The sequence below is a fragment of the Peromyscus maniculatus genome, chromosome 8 (genome assembly GCF_049852395.1).
Source record: "Peromyscus maniculatus bairdii isolate BWxNUB_F1_BW_parent chromosome 8, HU_Pman_BW_mat_3.1, whole genome shotgun sequence".
Lineage (NCBI taxonomy): Eukaryota > Metazoa > Chordata > Mammalia > Rodentia > Cricetidae > Peromyscus > Peromyscus maniculatus.
The window spans coordinates 57,017,244-57,040,000 of record NC_134859.1 but is presented as its reverse complement, the minus strand read 5'-3'; the positions used below and the strand labels follow the sequence as shown (position 1 = coordinate 57,040,000).

Below are 22,757 nucleotides of genomic sequence, written 5' to 3'. Positions count from 1 at the left end.
GCTGCTACTATGTATATAGCATGGAAATTCCCCCACTGCCTGTATGTTTATCTCATGAATATATTCCATCTAATGAGCATATGTATACCTGTAGATAGTCAGGAAGACGATCTCTTCTTAATCTGTATAATTTTGATGAATAAAAATAATACTATGATATTTTTCACAGCTAGACATGTTGTTACACATGAGGCCTGTGAGTCATATCTAAAAGCTGTTTTGTATCAGAGCTAAGGCTGACATAGGAAATTGGTTGTATCTCCCCAGCTCTAAGACAGCTGATTTAAGGCTTCAGAGTAACTTTAGATTAAGACCAAATGCCTTTCTAATAAATTTTAAAATATACATTCTCAGAAATAGCAGTCTAGTTCACAAGGACATACCGAGCTGCCTGGGCAGGTTGTAAATACAAAGATAGCATAATTATTGCTAGCTGGCAAATTATTAAATTCTTACACCCATTCCTGACTTCAAATTGTAAAAATATGTTCTGACTAGTCAAAGCTACAGAAAATAACTTGACTCTGAAGCTAGAAATGAGGACTGTAAGTGTTCTTAGACAATCAGAAGTTATACACAGGATAGGAAAATATATTTAAAGATTTACAAACCTTTTATCATCACTGTGTCTTGGAGAATGTTATAATGAGCTCATATTAAGAAGTTGAAGGTAAGCCTGAATTTCAACCAAAGCATTTACGACACAGCTCTCTTTCTGTAAACACTTCGAGAAAGCCCAGCATTTCTGTCAATTACAAAATGTTAGTTTAAAATGTTATTACTGTTAGAAATACAGAATATATGCACAAATTCCTTATTTCTCTTAGATTCCTCAATAGTTTAAGAAACTCTATAAATAAATAACAATAACTAGATCTTTCTTTGAAGTTGCAACTGTGAGATTACAGCTAATTACAATTAGAGAGCTAAGATTTATTACATATGTGTTGTCAGGATGGCTCAGTTTCTTATCATTTACTGAAATGTGACCTTAAAATGTAACTCTTATATTCTGCCTGAAAGATGGTATTCTATGTGTATATATATACACATATATATGTATGCATATATATTTACACACACACACACACACACATATGGAGCCAACATGGGAAAATAGACAGAAAAGCCAAGATGAGAAAAGAGAGCAACACGAGAGAATAAGGAAAGTAACCATCAGAACACGCTCGTTCCTTTCCTAAAAACCTCAGATAGAAAATGTTCCTGAAGCCCCTGTTACTCTGTGGCATTTTCTTTACTACCCTGCAAACAGTCTGGAAGCTGGTCTTACAGGCTGCATTAGACCCACAATCTCAGGACTTAACAGAATGATGACAGGACTGCAATGGTGATGGCCAATGGGATCTGTCAGGAACAGACATTGGCTCCACTGTCTGTAATCCCTTCTAGTCCTCCCTGGCCTCTTGCAGAGAAAGACCACAGCCCCCAAAATTACAAATGGGAAAGCTGAGCTTAGAGAAGCTATGGGATCATCCCATAGACTGAATGAGAACAAAGAGGCTTCTGTGAACTCCCACTTTATTCTTGATCTCAAGAGTAGGTCTGGCACAGAGTTAAGACATTGATAAATATCTGGTGTATGGATGAAGGCCATACAGCATTATTACAGGTCAAGTGAAGAACTGAACTAAATTCTTCTACTATAAAGATCACATTTTTTTTGCCCTGCACTGTTCAGATATACCAGCACCCACAGAAAGTCTGTTGTACAGCTTTGACAGATGCCTAAGCCTGTCCAGTTGTTGAAGGATGAAAAGAAGGAAGAAAAAAAGGAATGAAAGAACAAACAACTCTACTGTGTACACTTATGCTCCATCTTTCTCTCCTTTACTTAGGAATCACTCCAGAAATATATCATAACCAAGAAGGAGAGAATCTTTATCCCTCAAAAACAGAAGATTTGCCCCAAAATTTCACACAGCTACTACTTCTACAAAAATCTTGCCCAAGAGGCTGGGAGACTTTGGACAGAAAAAGCTGGCATCAATGTGTAGCAGAGAAGAGAGGACATCTGATTAAGGCCAAAGACTTATTTCTCCCAAGCACAGGTACCCAGGAGGAGCCTCACCTAGTTATATTAGAGGGGGCTGCTGGGATTGGGAAGTCAACGCTGGCCAGGCAGGTGAGGAGAGCATGGGAGGAAGGCCAGCTCTACAGGGATCACTTCCAGCATGTCTTCTACTTCAGCTGCAGAGAACTGGCCCAGTACAAACAGCTGAGTCTTGCTGAGATCATAGCAAAAGACCAGGCTGTGTCTGAGGCTCCCATCAGGCAGATCCTGTCTCACCCTGAGAAGTTGCTCTTCATCCTGGATGGCATAGATGAGCCAGCATGGGTCTTGGAGGAGCAGAATCCTGAGCTCTGTCTGCACTGGAGCCAACAACAGCCAGTGAACACACTTTTGGGCAGTTTGCTGAGGAAATCCATCCTGCCTAGGGCTTCCTTGCTGCTCACAGCTCGGACAACAGTTCTGAAGAAGCTCATTCCTTCCTTGGGGCAGCCACGTTGGGTGGAAGTCCTGGGTTTCTCTGAGTCAGGACGGAAGGAATACTTCAACAAATATTTTGCAAAGAAAAAAGAATCAATTGCAGCTTTTAGCTTCATTGAATCAAACCCAGTGCTCTCAACACTATGTTTTGTGCCCTGGGTGTCCTGGCTGGTCTGCACTTGCCTGAAGCAGCAGATGGAACAAGGTGGAGACCTCACAATGACTGCTCAGACCACCACAGCTCTCTGCCTGAAATATCTTTCCCAGACTCTCCCATCCAAGCACCAGGGAAATGAGCTCACAGGGCTCTGCTCACTGGCTGCTGAGGGGATCTGCCAAAGAAGGACCCTGTTCAGTGAGAGAGATCTCCAGGATCAAGGGTTATCTGAGGATGTCATTGCCACTTTCCTGAAGATTGGTGTCCTTCAAAAGCAGCCCAGTTCTCTGAGCTACAGTTTTGCCCACTTGTGTCTCCAGGAGTTCTTTGCAGCAATGTCCTACATCTTAGGAGGTAGTGAAAGACATGATGATATGGAAAACTACAGAATTGTGGAAACACTTATAGAAGTGTATGGAAGACAAGATCTGTTTGAAGCACCCACCATACGCTTCCTATTTGGCATTTTAAGTGAACGGGGGATGAAAGAGATAAGGAAGATCTTCACAGGCCCCTTGATTCTGCACACACCATGGGACCTGCTGGGGAAATCCAGGGCGTTGCTCCAGCATCAGCAGCTGTATTCTCTGGGGTTGTTTCATTGTCTGTACGAGATTCAAAATGAGGAGCTCCTGACACAAGTGATGCATGATCTTCAAGAAATGAGGGACAATACCCTGACAGATATGATGCACCCATTGTTCCAGACAAATGTGAAGCACCTGGTAGTCCAGACAGATGTGGAGCTCATGGTGGTCACTTTCTGCATTAAGTTCTGCCATTATGTGAAGAGGCTTCAGTTGAATGGGGCTATAAAGCAAGGACAAACACTGATGGCCCCTAGGATGGTTCTGTGAGTATCCAGACACAGCCCTTTCTCTAGCTTCTCTGTGGATCCTATGAGCACACATATTCTGAGCACCAGCAGCACTCTTAGCCAGATCCAGGGCAGCACAATACAGGTCACCAGTGACATCTAACTGCTGAATCTCACCACCTTTCTCTACTTGCCTCTGTGTGCCTAACTATGCAATGGAGCTATGAGCTTATATCTCTCCCTATGCCTCAGTGAGGACCACTCACCTTCTCTGATTCAAATCATCTTTACCCTTCACAAGGTTCAAATGGCCCACAGTGACTGATTCTCTCTCTTACCATGCTTTCTTTCTGGGAGACTGTTCATTTAGCTCTTGCAGGCACCATACCCTACCCCCATGACAATGACATTGACCCTGAAGTCTTCCCCCATTACCTCATAATGCATATGTAAGAGAGTCCCTATGTTTTCCCTATCCAGATGACTTCCTTGTTTATGTTTATGAAGACAGTCTGGCCCTGGCACTCAGCCTGGAGGCTTCTTAACTTCCTTCCAATACCAACAGCAAGGTAGACTTCCCTTTCCACTGTGCTGTAGTTGTTACTCAGTATCAGGAAGTGTCTCTCTCCCCTCTAGATGATTCACAGCATCAATATTCATTAAACACTCATTTTATGGTGGGCCCTACCAATCAATTACAGGAGGAAAAATACAGGTGCTGCCATGAGGACCTCAAAAGTTGGAGCTAAGGCAGTCAAGTACACTAATTACATAGGGTGTGACTTTTGCAATGATCAGGCACCCACCAGGTATCAGGGAAGAGAATGCTCACTCAAGTGGACCAGAAAGGGAGAGATTCTCAGGGGAAGAAATGTTTTTATTTGAGCCTTTTGTTTTTCAGACAGAAGCTTTTCCCCAGATAAGCTGAGCTGGCCTTGCTGGAATAACTTTAAAATCCCATCATTCCAGTGGCTAAAACAGGGATAATTCTTGAGTTCTGGCTTTGACACTAATCTGAACAACTCAGCAAAAGCCCACATGAAAAGTAAATGACTTAAAAGTAGTGGAGCAACTGTCAGAGAACAGGAAGGAGATGAAGAGAGGAAAAAAAAAAACATGTCTGTCGGAAGCACAGACATGATCAAAGTGTGTTACACACATATGGAAAATTGGTTCAATCACTCCTTTTATATGATTAGGATGATCTAATAAAAACCTGTTTACTATAGAAGAGTGAAGATCTATCAATGAATCAAAAACATTATTATCTTCCAGAATTCAATTTCTCAGAGAGAATGTTAAGAATTGAGGTACCTGAGCTTGGTCATGCACACCTGTCATCTCAAACTCAGAAGGCTGAGGCAAGAAGGTCAAGTCCCAGTAGCCTGAGCTGTATAGTGTAATGCTGTCTCAAAATATCATGGGATAGGGATGTAGATCATTGGTAGAGAGACTGTCTTGATTAATTTGGGTTAAGGCAACAGGGTAGTTTGTATGTAATTTGCCCCCATAATCTCAGAGGGAGTGTCACTATTAGGAGGTGTGGCCTTGCTGGAGGAAGTATGTCATTGTGAGGGGTGGGCTTTGAGGTCTCATATATGCTGAAGATACTGTTCAGTGAGACACACCACTTCCTGTTTCATTCTGATGAAGATGTAGCCAGCACCATGTCTGCCTACATGCTGCCATGCTCCCCATCATGGTGATAATGGACTGAATCGCTGAACTGTAACTGAGCCACCACAATTAAATGTTTTCTTTATAGCCAGGTGGTGGTGGTGCATACCTTTAATCCCAGCACTTGGGAGGCATAGGAAGGTGGATCTTTGTGAGTTCAAGTCCAGCCTAGTCTACAGAGTGAGATCCAGGAAAGGTGCAAAGCTACACAGAAAAACCCAGTCTCAAAAAACAAACAAACAAAAAAGTATGTTTTCTTTATAAGAGTAGCCATAGTCATATTGTCCCTTCACAGCAATAGAAACCTAACTAAGACAGGCAACTTATAGAAGAGTTTATTTGGGCTTTTGCTTCCAGAATGATCAGGGTCCATCATGACAGAGGGAAAAGGTGTGACTGGAGAAGCAGCTGAGAGCTCATTCCTAAACCACAAGCAGGAAACAGAAAGACTGTACTGGGAATGGCTCAAGACTTTGAAATATTTATTTATTTATTTATTTATTTTGGTTTTTCAAGACAGGGTTTCTCTGTGTAGCTTTGCGCCTTTCTTGGAACTCACTTGGTAGCCCAGGCTGGCCTCGAACTCACAGAGATCTGCCTGCCTCTGCCTCCCGAGTGCTGGGATTCTTAAAACCTGCCCCCTGCAACATACTTCCTCCCACAGATCCACACCTCCTAAGCCTCTCCAAAGAGTACCACTAATCAGAGTCCTACGATTTAAATGCCCATGATTCTGGGTGAAATATCATTTAGAACACCACACCTAATAAGCCCAAGACCCTGTGTTTGATCAACAGCATGAAAGAAAAAATGTGATACACCCTTTAACCTTTTTACTATGTACTTTTTTATGGGATGAGCCACACTATCTCTGTTATCTTATATTCATGTTAATTTTCTTAATGAATCAAGGCTGGTTACCAAAGGTCTAGTACAAATACAATACCATTCTAAATTGCATGCTTATATTCCCTTGGGAGAATAATACCTTGGCCGATTGAACCATTTTCCTGTTCTGGGTCATTTAAGTTGTTTCTAATTGTCTCTGGTTATTAACAAGTGAGCCTTGAAGGACCTTGATACAGAGGTTGCAAAAGGAAGTTGTCTGCTTCAGAAGAATTCTAAGTATGTACCGAGACAAAGACCAGTTAGAGCAAGAGAAACAAGGAACACCAGCCTACTTGAAAAGGACAGTGATTAAGAGCCTGTGACAACCCCAAGGGAAAGGGAGGTGCCTCAGTTGCTAAAGAGAAAGTAAAGTTGAAGGGAAGAGACAGCCAGACAAGGCAGGGAGACAAGCAGGAAGGCATTGGACACATGGAAAACAGTTCAGAGATGGGACTGGTCAAACCCAAGGGAAGGGAAAAGACCAGCACAGAAAATTAAGGCATCAAAGATAGCAGGGTGAGCAATTTTGGTATGGGGCTCATAATTGTAGCAGGAATCTTAAAAGTTCTTATTAATAAAATCAAACCCGAGGTGAGTTATTGGGGTCCATGCTGGTAGATCAGAGAGACAAAACAAGCCACAGCTAACCTCACCTGGTCAACTTCTCAGCTGGTCTTGTTTCCTCAGACTGGAAGCTCCTGTGTCCTCATTTCAATGGCTCTCAGCTGAACTGCTGCTGGAAAGCCTGAAGCTTAACCAGCCACATGCTTAACCAGCCAAATGCTTAACCAGGCCAAAATGCTTCTAGTTTCTGGTCCTCACGCCTTATATATCTTTCTGTTTTCTACCACCACTCCCTGGGACTAAAGGCTGGCTTTCTGGGATTAAAGGTGTGTGTCACCATGCTTGGCTATTTCCAATGTGGCCTTGAACTCACAGAGATCCAGAGGGATTTCTATCTCTGGAATGCTAGGATTAAAGGTGTGAGTGCCACCATTTTCTAGCCTTTGTATCTAGTGGCTGTCTGTTCTCTGACCCCAGATAAATTTATTAGAGTACACAATATTTTGGGGAACACAATACCACCACACATAATGGCACCTCTGGATTATTGAATAGTACATTCTGAAGTTTTACTTTTCCACTTTAAGTCAGTGTAAATACTAGCCATGCAATGGCTGTAGTCTTTTAAGAGCTGGAGGAGTGGTTCCATGGTTAAGACAAGTTGCTGGTCTTGTAGAAGATGTGGATCCATTCCCAGCACCCACATCAGATGCTTCACAACCACGTTTAACTATAGTCTCTGAAGATCCAAGATCCTGATTCTATCCTCTGCAGACTTCTACATATATATAGTGAACACAGACAGGAATGAATAGAAATGTACACATAATGTAAAAAATAAATAAAGCTTAAAAAATACACCATCCTTTTAAATTAAGTATTTGGTTACCTTGACATTTCTTTGGTTTTGTAAAATTGGAATAAAATGTCCTATACTTTTTGTTTCAGTCAAAGTTGACACTTTTTACCTGTGTTTTTGGAGTTGTGGGTTTTTGAGCTTGTTATTTTGTTTTGTTTGTAGTGTTTGGTATAGAATATTGTACAGGCTAGGTTTGGAGCTTCTCCCAGCCCCTTCAGGTTTGTAGCTTAGGCTGGCCTAGAACTCACCATTTTCTTGCCTTTGTATGCCTGGTTGCTAGCAAGCATTACAGGAATGCACTACCACTCTGAGCTGATCTCCCCTCCCTTCTCTTTCCTTTCTCTGTGCTCTTCTATCCTTGGAAGGATATAGGGACCATGTGAACCAACACATCTGTAGTGTTTATGACCATGTCCAACATCCCATCACAGAGTCATTCTCAACCACCTCTGCTGATTGCTCTTTCTACCTACCCTTTTCAGTTTTCCTTCATGAGACTCTAGAATTCTGTTCCAAAGGAAAGCGGGTACATTCACATCAAAAGAAAGAAGGCTGTCTGAGTTACCAAGGTCCTTCTTTGTGCCAGGACCTGTGGTAAGCACTATAGATTAAAAAGAAAATGTGTCATCCACCTGTTCACACCCTGTGGGACACCTAGACTAAGTCAGAAACAGGCACACAAAATGAGCACAGGGCATGCTATGCTAACCAGTGTAGATGAGGAACCACCCGGAGGAGGGGAACCAGATGTTGGAGCAAAGGAGCATGTAGAGGCTGGTGAATCCTGAGGGTGGCATATTTAGGCCTGGTGCTCAGGCAGATAGAAACCTAATCTGCTGTGTGGGGCTGCACACATCAGACCATGCACACATAATTCACATCCCTCATGCCTCTCTCTCTTTTTTTCTTTTGCTCACCCTCAGGTACAGGTGGACCCCAATAACTAATGCCAGTTGGAAGATTCTCTTCTCTACTCTTGAGTTCACAGGAAGCCTGGAGGAGCTGGACCTAAGTGGAAATACACTGAGCTACTTTGCACTGTGGAATCTTTGTAAGACCCTGAAATGCCCTGGATGTCACCTAAAGACATTGTGGTGAGTCAGGCCTGGGTTCTCCTCTGAAGCCCAGATGGGTAGACTGGAATCCAAACACGAAACCTGAGTCTAGGGTGAGGATTGGTATTCATCAAATAGTCACCAAACCCTGTTGACCATATCTGTGACAGATGCCAGATAGGCTATAATAAATGGGAATGTGAGAGACTCACACTCAAGTTTTCCCACTATCAACAGGACCATGAGGTCTCCAGTGGAGCGAACTTCCTGAGAAAGTGGCTAGGAGAGCTGAAGAACACAGAAGCAAAGAGAAACCCAAGGGGAGAAAGCTACAGGCTCAGTCAATGCCCTCTTCTCCCATTTTATTCCTCATATCCAGCCTTCTACTATGTTTCTATGGACTCCATCTTTACTAGGATTTTACATAATGAGTTAGAGCATACCCTATTCTATGCCTGGTGAATTTCACTTCAGATGGCTCTTGAAATACACCTGTGAGCTGTCCTCAGCCTCATGGAGTTCTGCCATGTCCAGTCACAGCAGAGGATTGGTCCCTAACCTGTACTTCATTGTTTCTGTAGCTCAGCTGTGGGAAGCATGGAATCATCCACCTAGACTAGAAAGGCACTCCAGAGAGCAAAACACTGTTAGCACAGTGTGCCAGGGCTCAAAAGGGAGACCTGAGCTCAGTTCCCAAGAGCAATAAGCCCTGGAGAAGCTGATGGTGAGCATCTTCCATGCAGGCTTATCAGCTGCGGCCTCACATCCAGCCACTGTGTGGACCTGGCTTCAGTGCTCAAGGCCAGTTCCAGCCTGACTGAGCTAGACCTGCAGCTGAATGACCTGGGTGACCAAGGTGTGAGGCTGCTGTGTGAGGCGCTCAGGAATCCTGCCTGCAACCTCAGAATCCTGCGGTAAGTAAAATCCTGAGATTCCTTTCTGGGCAGGAGGCAGGGGAAGGATATAGAGGATGCAGAACACAGGACATAGGAAAGGAAGGGTACAAAAAAGGCATTATTAGTCCAGTTCCTGACTGGCTGTGCCATTTACACTCTACGACTTGGCCAAGCCACTCTCTTTTCCAACACTCAGTTTCCTCATCTTCGAACTGGAATATTATACTCACCCTGTGGATTCTAATAACATAAAATGTACATATCTAAGTACAAAGATAATACCAGGTAGGCAGCTGGGTACAGTAACCATATGTATTAGCAAGGCTATTAACCTAACAGAATCCCATGTTTGCCTTACCCCAAGACAGTGCTTCAATCATTTATTTATTCATGAATCCATTCATGCATGCATTCATATCAGAGCTTCTACGTGTAAGCATTGATCCAGGCCCTAAGGATACAATCACAAATACACATGGCTCTGTCCTCCTGTAGCTGAATGGAAAGAGACAAACATTATGACTTTGTATTGACAAGCTCTGCTGAAAGCTGAGCACCCAACAGTGTTGTGAAAATGTCATGCTGCGAGAGATGTGAGTTTATTGAATGGCTTGGGAGGGTTTTCTGATACTGAAGGAGAAACAGGATTTGGTTGGGCCAACCTGAGGCCAGGGCCCAGGCAAAAGCAGACCTGGGAAATGCTTGTTCAGAACTGGCCTCTGCTGCACGTGATATTGCACAGCCTCTCACGGGTGCAGAAACCTTTCTCCTCCTGCTTTGTCTGTGCCTCAGAATAGGCACAAGGGAGTGATATATCTAATGTTATGGACTGAGAACATGGAAGCCCAAAGAAGATCGATATCTTAACAGCCAGAAGCCGTTGAACTTGAGGATCATGAGAATGGGACCAGCAGACCTCAGGTAGTGGCTGCTGGGTAAGGCAAGGCTTCCTTCCTTAGCACTAATGGAACCAAGGCTCTTTCCCTCAAGGAGAATACCAATGATCCCAGCACTACATGTTTACTTTGAACAGCTGCCCAGAATTCCTTTGGGGATATAGTCATGATCTCTAGCAACTAAGAATGCTGATGGCCACTGTGCTGCCCTTTGCCAACAAGAATCCCCTCATCTATGGCCATGTCCCCTTCCCTTGGAAAGTCTGATTCCAGTGACTAACCTGTGAGGGAAAGGGTATAGAGGGCAAGACCCTCATTTCAGATCTGGAAAGTTCCAAAGGTCATCATCCTGGATTCAGATCTCCCCCCACACACTGGCCAAGCCCAAATGAAACTGACTTATGGACACATCTCCCTCCACTCGGCCTCTTGTTCTCCATTCTTTGTCCTGGTTGTGGCTCAAGAATAAGTCTTAATAAGGCTTCTCACTAGCTCCATCTACAGACAACAGAGCCCAGGATCCTGGACCCTGAGGTCTCATGGTGCTGTGGTGAATCCCAGAAGAAACATTCCCTCTTTCTTTTTTTTTTTTTTTTTTTTTGGTTTTTCGAGACAGGGTTTCTCTGTGTAGCTTTGCGCCTTTCCTGGAGCTCACTTGGTAGCCCAGGCTGGCCTCAAACTCACAGAGATCCGCCTGGCTCTGCCTCCCGAGTGCTGGGATTAAAGGCGTGCGCCACCAACGCCCGGCGAAACATTCCCTCTTGTGCTTGTAGAATGGACCAGGCTCCTCTCAGTGCCCAGGTGATGATGGAGCTCAGGACTGTGGAGGCAGAGAATTCACAGCTGCACATCTCCAGCACATGGTAAGGAGTGGGCACAGAACTCCTACTGGTCAACCAAGGCACTATGTGGCTGTCCCAGACCTGAAAGGTGGGAAAAGGGTCCTGAGGTGATGGGAAAGACAAAGAGATCAAGAGAAACTACTGAACCACAGTGACCAAAGTGAGGTGTGTGTGTGTGTGTGTGTGTGTGTGTGTGTGTGTGTGTGTTATGGTTTTATTTTTTTAAAAATAGAATCACATAGCATGCCTTCTAATGTCTTCAACTGGGACAATAGAATATGAAAAGCTGAGTTAGTGGTGAGTCCTCTGGCACAGCAAGTGTGATAATAGTAGAAAATAAATATTAGCCAACAGTGAACTCAGGCCACTGGACAATTAAAGCAGTCACCACATGGAGGAGAGAAAGACACAGACAGAAAGACTCTTAGGGAAGAAAACCATGTATCACTGTTACAACCCCGGTACTCAGACACATGGGCACACACACACTACGGTGGGACTGATGGCAAGCTGCAGGACAGCAAAGTCATCTTTCTCTCCAGAGGCTGTGCTGCAGCCCCATGCTCTCCCACTTTGATGCATTTCATTTCATGACCATGAATTCCATCTGTTCTCAAGTTCCTAGCTACTGTGACACATGTGAAATGGAGGGTGTACTGAAGACTTAGGAGGCTCAGCCATTCATTGAACAGACATTCCCGCAGACCCACTGTGCATCATACACTGTTTGGCAATCTAAAGGCACATCAGAGAATAAGGCAGACATGACTCATTATCTCAGTCCAGCAGAGGAGAGACACTTGTTCCCCCATAGTCCACAGAATTGTATCTTGAAAACCTAGGCGTTCAGTGGTGATTTGTCCGATGTCATCAAAAGCTGAGATAAGCTGAGGTAAGCTTTCAAAGATGGGAAATGTGGGATGAGCCAAGAAGGAGAAAATTCTAGGCATAGATTGAGGATAAGAAAGCAGAGAGAGCAGTTCCATTGAGAAACAGGAAACCATGTGGGAGACCACCTGCTCTGCCTCACCATCACCTGGGAGCTCCACATAAATGCAGCTTCTCAGGCCACACTCCATCCCTGCTGACTCAGAATCTCCGGTAGAGCAGCTTCCTTCAGTGAACTTTCTGATTTAGCAGGCTGTCCATGGGACACAGTGATTTGAGAGCCACTGGTCTAGAAGTCACAGAACAGGAAGGCATGACATAGGAGGGCCTGGAGGGGGACAGGGCCAACAGCAAGAACTATGAACCATGCTAAGAAGCTTCTGCTTCTTCCTAGAGGAAATGAGAGGCATTCAAGTGCCTCAGTCATGAAGGGGCATCTCCACCAACATTTTATGGTCAGCTACTCTGTAGAAAATGAGCTAGAAGGGACCAGATCAGAAGCAGGGATGCCTATCAGAGGATGCTGCAGAGGTTCAGGATTATGTTCGCTCCTGGGAGAGGATGGAGTCTGTAGAGATGAAGAGTAGAGAACAGAAAGGAGAGAGATTTGGAAGGTACTGTCTAGGTGATTAGCATTTGAGGTGAGTGATTATTAGTTTGTCTGTGCAGCTATAACACAATGTCTGACACTGGACACTCAACATAAAGAATGGAGATTATATCTTGCAGTTCTGGTTACAAGGAAGGGCAAAGGTATAGGCCCTGCATCTAAAGAAGCCCTTCTTCCTGTTCCATTCAACAGTGCAACAGGGAAGGCTGAGAATGAGAGGCCAAGGTGGCTTTTGTGATAAGTCCTGCCAGGCCACAGGGATCTATTCCTGTGATGATGACATTAACTCCTTCATTAAAGCAGAACACTCATGATCTCAGAGTGTCTTACCCTCTGTCCTTCCAGCACTGTGACATTGGGGATTGACTTTCCAATGTATGAACATTGGGGTACACATTCAAACTAGAGAAAAGGAGGAGTTGAGATGATCCCAGGTCTGGGGTGTGGATGACAAGGAGGATGAGGAACTTTATACAGATACAGCCCAGAGAGGAAGCAGGGGACTGAGTTCAAATTCTAATGACTTAGATTTCATTTGGGACTATCATGTATGCTATGCTCATTTCCCTGGTTTTTCCTGACATCTGAGGGGAAGAACTTGTCTGTGTATAGGAAGCCACGTGTAATGGACCCTACTAAGAACCCAGATGGAGAAGAAATGGATGATTACCAGAACTCATGTAAGCGGCAGAGACTACAGTCAGGTATGTGAAGGGTTCAGACCCAGAGCATCATGATTGCTGGATGAAGGGGCATCTGTAGCAGGAAGCCATCATTTCATTCTTTTTGAAATTTATTTTGTTTTGTCTTGTTTTTTACAATTTCTTACACTAGTGTGAGTACTGTATTTAGATCACTTCTACTCCTCTATATGCCCCCTCCAGGTCTCCTTGTAACTCACACACACACACACACACACACACACTCTCTAATTCATAAATTCTTCTTATATATTGTTAAATATATGTGTGAATACACATATGTATGTATATGTAAATATTAATACAACCTGATGACCCCATTTGGTGTTGGTCATGTATGTATGTTTAAGGCTGACCATTTGGAATTGGATAACCTATTACGGAGTTCTTTCTGAGGAGAACTGATTGTATTCCTCTCTAGCAGATGTTATCTATGACTGGGGCCTTGTGAGATTCCACCATCTACATTATCATGACAACCAGTGTTGTCATTGTGCAGATCTTGCAGAGGCAGAAATATTGTTCAGATTTCATAGGTGCAGTGACCTGTCACATATAGAAGACATGATCTCAGGTGTGCTGGAAATCATTTCTAACCCCCTATCTATGGCATGGATCAGGACAGGTTCTCCACAAAGAGTCACCACCCCTCTAAAGGTCTTCCTCAACTAGAACACAGAGCACTGCTTCCTTCTCTCTCAGCCTTGGGGGTTAGTGCTGCACCTCTATCAGGTCTCCTGATTGCATCAGGCTCTGTACCAGGGCTCCATGTCTCATTCTGAGCTGCTATGGCCTGGGAAATCACCTCCAATCCCTGCTCATTCATCTTTTCATTGAGATTCTTTTCACAACCCACTGGAGACATGTTAAGAAAATCAACACACTGGACCAAGAGGAAATGAAACACAGCACTTGGGTTAGGCACAGACATTGGGGTGGTAGGGTTGCTCAGAAAACAAGCAGTGGTAAAAAAAAAATACAAAATACTATATATATATATATATATGTGTGTGTGTGTGTGTGTGTATACATATGTATGTATGTATGTATGTATGTATGTATGTATGTAGAAGATAGATAGATAGATAGATAGATAGATAGATAGATAGATAGATAGATAGAATGCAAATAACCTCAGGAACAGCAATAAAATCTGTGGACACACTCCTTGGTAAGGCCTGGGCTAGCCATCCTGGAAAATAGTTCAGCCTTGGGCCAGAACTGGGAAGAGCTGAGGAGACATAGAGTGACCACTTCTTCCTGGACTCTTCTAGAGGAGGGGTGCTCACAATTTGCACCACTAGAGCCGTTCCATCCATCTTCTCCTGACTCTCCAAGAGACAAGCACCTGGAATCACTGGGGACTGAAGATGACTTCTGGGGACCTACAGGACCTGTGGCTACAGAGGTGGTTGACAGAAAGAGGAGCCTGTACCGGTGAGTGAGCTCTGCCTAGCGAAGACTGACTTTCCCCAGTTCACTTTCCACAAAGGATTCCCACAGATAGCATCTATATAGTGTCTACTGTCTCCTCTTCCCCTCACTAACTAAGGGGGCAAGACCAAGACTGGAATAAGTTTGGGCTGTTGTAAAAACAGGGGTTTTTTACATAAAAATTTTCAAACATTTGCAAAGCAGGAGAGCACCAGAAATTCACTATCCAGTTACTCAGCTCCAGAAACCATTTTTCCAAGTTTGTTTTAACTACTCACATTCCCCCTTTGTCATTACTGTCACAGTATTGTGAGTCCAGGACATCAAGTGACTTCACACACAAACATTTCACTATGCCTCCCCCACAGTTAAGACAGGACCTCATCTTCCACAACCAGCACACCACTACCACATCAACAGAGCTGACAGGAGTCCTTCATTTTATATAAACAGTGTGAAGTCAACTTGGCTCATTATCTGAAATGTTTTTTTTCTGCAGATTATTTTATTCAGTGTAAACAGCATCCGTCCCTTCACTATATTAGAGTTCTCTTGTCTCTTAAATATTCTTAAATATATACTTCAGGAACATAAAGTCTAAAAACTGAAGATGTACCTCAGTGGTAGAGCACTTGGATAGTGTGCAAGGTCCTAACTTGATCCCCAGAACTTAAAACACGCACACACACACACACACACACACACACACACACACACACACACACACCTATTTTATCATTACAGGAATATCTAACTGCTCTAGGTGTGTGTTACCTGTAGGTTTGCTCTAGATCACTCAGTACTCACAGGCCTATGAGATGGTGCTCATTACCCCTATGTACAGATTAGGAAAGAGATTTGGAGGTTAAATGATTTAATCAGGGATCCACAGACAGACAGCAGAGGAACCAGAACTCAGAGCCTTCTGGCTGAAGTCTGCTGTGTCCCTAGCCCTGCACTGGGTCTGCACCCAACAGTGGAGCAGGGTTGGTTCTCACTGGTGTCTGCCTCTCCTTCTTCTAGAGTTCAGTTCCCTGTGCCTGGTTCCTACCACTGTCCCAACACAGGACTCCACTTTGTGGTGACAAGGGCAGTGACCATCGAGATTCGATTCTGTGCCTGGACCCAATACCTGGACAAGACTCCCTTAGAGCATAGTCACATGGTAGCTGGGCCTCTGTTTGACATCAAGGCTGAGCAGGGAGCTGTGGCTGCTGTGCACCTCCCTCATTTTGTGGCTCTCCAAGGTAACCAAGGGAAGCAAGGAGTAGGGTGGTGGTAATGGGAGAATTTCACATGTCATATAGGGACTATAGAATGATGGTGATGTGGAAAGGTCTCACGGCTTTCTTAGCAGGGCAGAGCAGGTTATGAAGGTGAACACTGAGATGTTTTGTCATACCTTTTTGTCTGATGTATCTTCTTTGAAGCACATGATTCCCAGCCTTGTGACTTTCTTTCTGTTTTACCCGAAGGAGTCCTTAATTGGAAGGTGATGTCCTCAGTAGCAATATTAACTAAAGATTATTAAGTGCTCATTACCCAACATGTCCCCTGGGGGCCCAGCATGGAACTGAGAATAAACTGAGAAATTTGAAGAGATTGTTGCAAAGTAAGACTAAGGAAATTAACAAGGATCATTTGGTATCAAGGGTCTACCAACATTATAAGCCATTACACTGCTGCAGGCAGGGATAAAATGATGTCACCAGATTCTATATGAGTACTAGAGCAACAGAAGAGGGATGTCCAAAAAAAAGGGGGGCTCATCAAGTATCCCAACCTCCATTATCTCCAAAGATCCCTTCACAAGATTTTTTATTATTTATTTTTCTGAAATAGAATACATCCCAACTGCAGCCTCCATCTTTCTACTCCTCATAGTTCCCCATCACTTCCCCTCTCCCCCAGATCCATTGTTCCTCTGTCTCTTCAGAAGAGAACCAACCACACATAGCATAACAAGTTGCAATAAGACTAACCACAAACCCTCATATCAAGGGTAGATGAGGTAATCCAGTAAGAGGCAAATTGTCCTGAGAACAGAAAAAAAAAGAGTCAGAGACAACTCTACTCTCACTGATAGGAGTTCCAAAAGAAGCTAAACCAAGCTAAATAATCACAGCATATGACCAAAAAGAAGAGGTTTTAATGTAAAAAATATTCTCAATGAAAATTCTCATACAGAAAGCCATTACTACATGTCTGTAACCCAGATCTCCTGAGGCTGGGACAGGAGAATTTAAAATTCAAGAGCAGCCTAGACTACACAGCCAGACTCTGCTTATAAAAGGAAAAAGCAACAACAGTAAGGAACCAGGTGTTGTGCAAGTGGATAATGATCGAACTTCCTCTCCTGCTTCAAGGAGCACAGCAATAGGCCTACCATAGAGACCAGGAGAATCCAGCCCACAGCAGAGGAAGATGGTGTTTGTTCATGGTGATGAAGATGAGGAGTAGGTCTAAGAGGGAAGTCCAGATAACTGAAGAAGTCATAAAAACTAAAGAAGAAATACTAAAGTAGAAATACAGACTGGTCCAGCTGATAGAAGAAACATGAATAGAAAAGCATCCCTCAGATTAAAAATCTTCACATTAAATGTCAAACTCAAAAGAGGAAAACAAATGAAGATGAAGAAAACAAGCAGGAATTAGCTAAAAGGAAGTCGCAAAGCAAATATAAACAAACAATAATCACATTCATAAACACATGAGACCCCGACACAGAAGCACTGCTACCTGGATGATACCTCCCCAGTGTGTCTAATGAGGCCAGTCCAGCAGGTGCACACAGATCTCCTGGTCTCCCCAACAAAACTACCCCAGTCACCTCACAAGCTCTTCCCTGCAGCCACTGCCTTTCTTGTTTCTTATTTCAACTCTCAGATCAGAAAAGCTACACCTTTGGAAAATTAAATATATGTGATTCTGTTAAAGTTTATAGAAGGACAATATGTATAGAAGGGACAGTCACAAGGACAGGTGGTGGCACATACCCAGAGTTCTGAAGGCTAGGCAAGAGCATTGTGACTTCTAGCTAGAGATACATAATGAATCTCTGTATCCCCAAAAACCCCAAATGAGAAAATAAATGAAAAAATTTACTAAGTCATCTTAGATGCCTCAGGAAATTTCTGGTCTTAACAATGAAAGTCCAGCCCCCCACATTTCCCTCAACTCCTGGGAGGATTATGAATAACATTTACCCTAGAAAAAAAAGGAAGTTGGAGAGGTACAGCATATTCTGGAATCCATCAAAATTGACACTGCACAAAGCAGGTGCACACGGATCTCCAAAGCATTGACAAGTCAAGGATCTGGTTCTGAGGCTGAAGCTGACTTGGGGAAAGCCAGGGTGTCAAGGCCCAGAACTGTCACACAGGGTATGTTTTAGTGCTGTGTGGTTCCATGTAAAACTATTAGTTAGCATGTCTTTGGTGGAAATCTTAAGCTGCATCACTCTATTCATGAGCAATTTCATTGTTTCATTATCTCATTATCTGGTGATTACTGATTCCAAAGCAATCACCCAAGAGAACTAGAAAAGCTCTCTGCTAAAGAACACACATTGCAACAATGTTTATCATAGCACAATTTGGAAGCAAACTCAGAACTGAAGGGACAGGCAAATGGTAGATTGCAGAGTTGTGCACCCATTAGCAAGGATCACATCAAGCTGGCAAGTGAGATTCAACATCATGATTCCACCCAGTATCAACTTGACGTCCAAGCACATTAATTTGTAATTTTCCACCTCATATCTCTAAAGTTTCAGATTTGTCTCATAATGAAAAAATACAATTTCAAAGGTTCCCATGGTCCTTAATAATTTCAACAGTTTAAAATCCCATATAGACCACCTCTTGAGAGTCAAGGCAATGTCTTAAATATGAGCTTCTAGAAAATAAAAAACAAGTTACATACTTTCAACATAAAATGGTGCAGAATAAACATTGCCATTCAAAAATAGAAGAATTAGTGAACCAAAAAATGATCAGACAACAAGACAAAACTTCATCAGCATAAACACCAATCCTGCAGCTTCATGTCCAGCTACAGAGATCATGATGTCATTCGCTGAACTCCAAAGGACATAGATAGCTCCATCCCTCCAGTTCTACCTCATGAAGCACACACAACCTCTCCTTAGACCATCTCTCTACTCCTTTCATAACACTTTATGTAGCAGAAACTATGTGGTTCTGGCTTCAACAACTTCCTAGGATTTCCACTCCACCTTAGGCTTCACTTTCCAACGTTCATAGAATGAGCTCTCAGGCCCTCCTTGCAGGACCTTTGACTCAAGTACATTGCCTCACCTCAGCTGATATCTGAAACTGTGCAGCATGACTCAGTGATCCATCAATCCAGCATCTTTCATGCCTAAAATCTATAGTGATGACACTGACAAGTTCTGTTGACAACTTGAGATGTGGCCTCTCCCTGCTCTCCTGGACCACAGCTGTATGATGTGCTGAACATGGGAAACACTTCCTTGCATTTGCATTTGGGGAACAGGGAACACCATCACTCAAGTCTTCCTATCTTTAAACGAATGTGGATCTTCACAAGATGAGTCTATGAAGAGTGAGATTTTCCCTCGGGACCCCTTTCCTGTTGTTACCTGCTGCAGCCTTCCCCTCAGTGACGCTGCTCTCTCACAGCTACAGCGGGTTGTGTAGAGTCATTTTGGATGTTTTCTGTCCTGAAACTTCTCCTGCCAAATTAGTCCCTTATGTATAAATTCATCTTCACTCATATTCACAGCATTAACACAATAAATCTAGACCCTTGGCTAAACTGTCACATGAATGGATCCTTTCACAGTTCCCAATGGAAACCTTGCTGCTCTCCACAACCCCACAGACTGGCCTCCACTGTCTCTCTCAGCATTCTTGTCTTCCTGCTTCCACCCGAATGTCCCCTTAAGCTCTGTTCTCAGCATGGAAGTGCTTTCCAGGTCCTAAGTACAAAACTCTTCACATTCCAGCCACAAAACAGTTCCAAAGCTGAAGAAGCACATGATTAGGTTTATTACAACAAAAATCTGAGTCCTGGTATCAATTTTCTGCCCAGGTTACTTCACTTGTAACTCACACAAAATGCTTGACCAAAGAAACTTATGAAAGAAAGGCTTTATTTTGCCTCACAGTCAAAAGTTCATCATGACATGGAAGTCTGAGAACATGGACCTTGTGGCACCTGGTAACTTGTGTCAATAGAGAGAGCAGGGAACAGTGAATGCTTGTGCTCATGTGACCTTCTCCATTTTAAACAGTCCTGGGTCCTAGTCCACAGAATGGTGCTACATACAGTGGATAGGTCTTCCCTACTCAATTGATCCGCTCAAGATAATCTCCTCCTATCAGGCCCTGAGGCCTACATCCAAGCTGATTCTAGATTTTATCCAGTTCATATTTGACATTAACTATTCCAGGAATCCATTCAGCCTGTCTTCAGTGAACAAAATACCGTTGTGTCTCTTTCATAACAGCAAAACTCTATTCTGCAACTAAGAATTTAGAGGATCCTAAGACACTGAAGCTGGTGATGGCAGCACCTCTAAGAACCTGCTGATTATTAGGTTTCTGTCTGTAGCCTCTGAGGCTGTATTCTTTATAGCATCTATAGATGAGAACAGCAAGAACCACCACTCCACTATGAATGCTCCCCCAGCAGTTAGACAGGGCCAAAGGTAAACTGCCTCCAGTGAGGGTCAGTCTGCATGAGTCACCACTAGAAACAGCTCACACTCACCCTCACTGGCATGGTGATTGATAATGAGGAAACAGTTGATAGTTCTGTTGTGCTGTCATTGGATGTTAATTAATAAAACTTAAATTTTGGTCATAATTTTTCTCATGAACATCAAAAAATAAATACAAACTAAATGGAAATCATAGCCAAAGCAACTTATAGAAGAAAAATTTTTATTGGTTCTTATAGCTTCAGAGGGTGAGTCCATTACCATCATGGCAGGGAGCATGGCAGGGATCAGGGCAAAAGGCAGGCAGGTTTGGCATTGGAGCAGTAGCTGAGAGCTTACTTATTGTCAAGGGGAAGAGAGAAAGGAAATTGGAAACATCACAAGATTTTGAAACCTCTAAGCCCACTCCTTTGACAAGGTTCCTCCAGCAAGACTAAACCTCCCAGTCTTTCCCAAATAATTTCACCAGCTATGGTGACCATTCTCATTCAAATCACCACAGTCATTCTAAATCCTAGGGTGCTAATTTTCCAGTCAAGCATGGCTCAATGGAAAAACTAAATATACATCTTTGAATCTATTCTTTCACAGAGGGACATGTGGACATCTCCCGGTTCCGTGTGGCCCACTTTCAAGAACATGGGATGGTCCTAGAAACTCCAACAAGGATGGAACAGCATTATGCAGTGCTGGAAAACCCAAGCTTCTCCCCAGTGGGAGTTCTAATGAATATGACTCCTGCTCTTGGACACTCCATCCCCATCACTTCCATCACATTGATCTACTATCACCTCAATCTCAAGGAAGTGACATTTCACCTTTATCTGGTCCCTAATGACTGCACCATTCGGAAGGTAACACTGAGGACCACAAAATGAGGCCAGGGTGGACTGAGAGAAAACTTGAGATGCAAATAATGAATCCATTGGAAAGATTCATAAGAGTTCTACAAGGAGAACGTGTGTGTGTGTGTGTGTGTGTGTGTGTGTGTGTGTGTGTGTGTGTGTGTGATTCTGCCATCCTCATGGCCCCACACCAGAGTCTCCTCAAATGTCTTTGATGTCTATTTACTAGTCCCTAAACATCCTTCTATAGCCTCTTTCCACCCATCAGAAAGATGGGAATTCTCTATGCACAACTTGTAGGCAGTTCCTTTCTTCTGTGGCAGTAACCCTGTTCCCACAAAGAATGTGGCCATGGCCACAACAATCTGTGTTGCAGACATAGGAAGACCAGGAGGTGTCACCATCCAATCCCACAAAAATATATTAAATGATCATCTCACCTTATGCAGACCCAATGTTGTGGCTCAGAAATCCAGATAAATTGCTGTCTGCTATGTTCCCTAGGCCATTGATGATGAAGAAATGAAATTCCAATTTGCTCGAATAAACAAGCCACCCCCAGTAGAATCTCTTTATATTGGTTCCCGCTACATCATATCTGGTCCCAGGAACCTGGAAATCTTCCCAAAGGTGAGCATCCACGAGTTTGCTACTCTTCAGGGTCAGATGCCAGGCTTGGGAAGCTATGGGGCAGGTTACAAGGCTTTGCATCAAATTGATTGGGGAGAAAACAATTGAGATTTGGGATGAGCAAGAATACATCCAAGTTAGGTGGGAAGCATTTTATGAGACTACACAGGAATGTAGAATGAGACTGGAGAACTGGGGAATTAGGTTCAATATGGCACAAAGCAGAGTCTATCTAAGGATGTCTTAGAGAACAAGTGAACAGGACTTTCCAGATGAGCTCTCACTCATCTATGATGTTTAGTGTTGGAATCTGAAATGTGTCCTATAGATATACATATTTAAACACTTGGTCCTCAGCTAGTAGTAGTGTTTTGAGAGTTTGTGGAAACAAATATGTAAGGTCTGGCCATTAAAGGCATGTCTTTAGTGTCAGGCCTTGAGGATTATATCCATGCCTTGCTCCCCACCTCAGGGAACTATTTGCTTATCATCTGGGATATAATGAGCCCCGACACTATCTCCTGCCACCAAGAATGGAGCTCCAGCTTATATGAATTTCCCACCATGAAACTAAACAACATAAACACTTTCTTAAGCTGCTCCTTATGAGGTTTTTGTCAGAGTGATGAGAAAAGAAATAGCATGATGGGATCCAAGCTGGGTCCTTAACCTTTCAAATAAAGATGTGTATTCAAAGGCTGTGGGTTACCTCAATTCAAAAGATAACCAGTGTCTAATGTAGTGTGCAAGATCAAGAAAGTATGGGGGTGAGGACAGCCTTC

General features: G+C 43.3%; 2 protein-coding genes across 3 annotated transcripts in view; both read left to right on the top strand.

Annotated features, from left to right (window-relative positions):
- Positions 1-22,757, top strand: part of LOC121826470 (NACHT, LRR and PYD domains-containing protein 1a-like) — a 265,206-nt gene that overhangs the window by 99,500 nt on the left and 142,949 nt on the right. The window lies entirely within an intron of this gene.
- The window catches only part of LOC102914520 (NACHT, LRR and PYD domains-containing protein 1a-like), a 57,231-nt gene that overhangs the window by 25,695 nt on the left and 8,779 nt on the right, over positions 1-22,757 (top strand). For both annotated transcript variants that reach the window (XM_076542814.1, XM_076542815.1), the window contains exons 3-11: positions 1,857-3,519; positions 8,395-8,565; positions 9,270-9,440; positions 11,092-11,181; positions 13,271-13,362; positions 14,634-14,796; positions 15,817-16,040; positions 21,092-21,354; positions 21,850-21,975. In XM_076542814.1, coding sequence (XP_076398929.1) covers positions 1,857-3,519; positions 8,395-8,565; positions 9,270-9,440; positions 11,092-11,181; positions 13,271-13,362; positions 14,634-14,796; positions 15,817-16,040; positions 21,092-21,354; positions 21,850-21,975 — 2,963 coding nt within the window. The remainder of the gene's footprint in view (positions 1-1,856; positions 3,520-8,394; positions 8,566-9,269; positions 9,441-11,091; positions 11,182-13,270; positions 13,363-14,633; positions 14,797-15,816; positions 16,041-21,091; positions 21,355-21,849; positions 21,976-22,757) is intronic.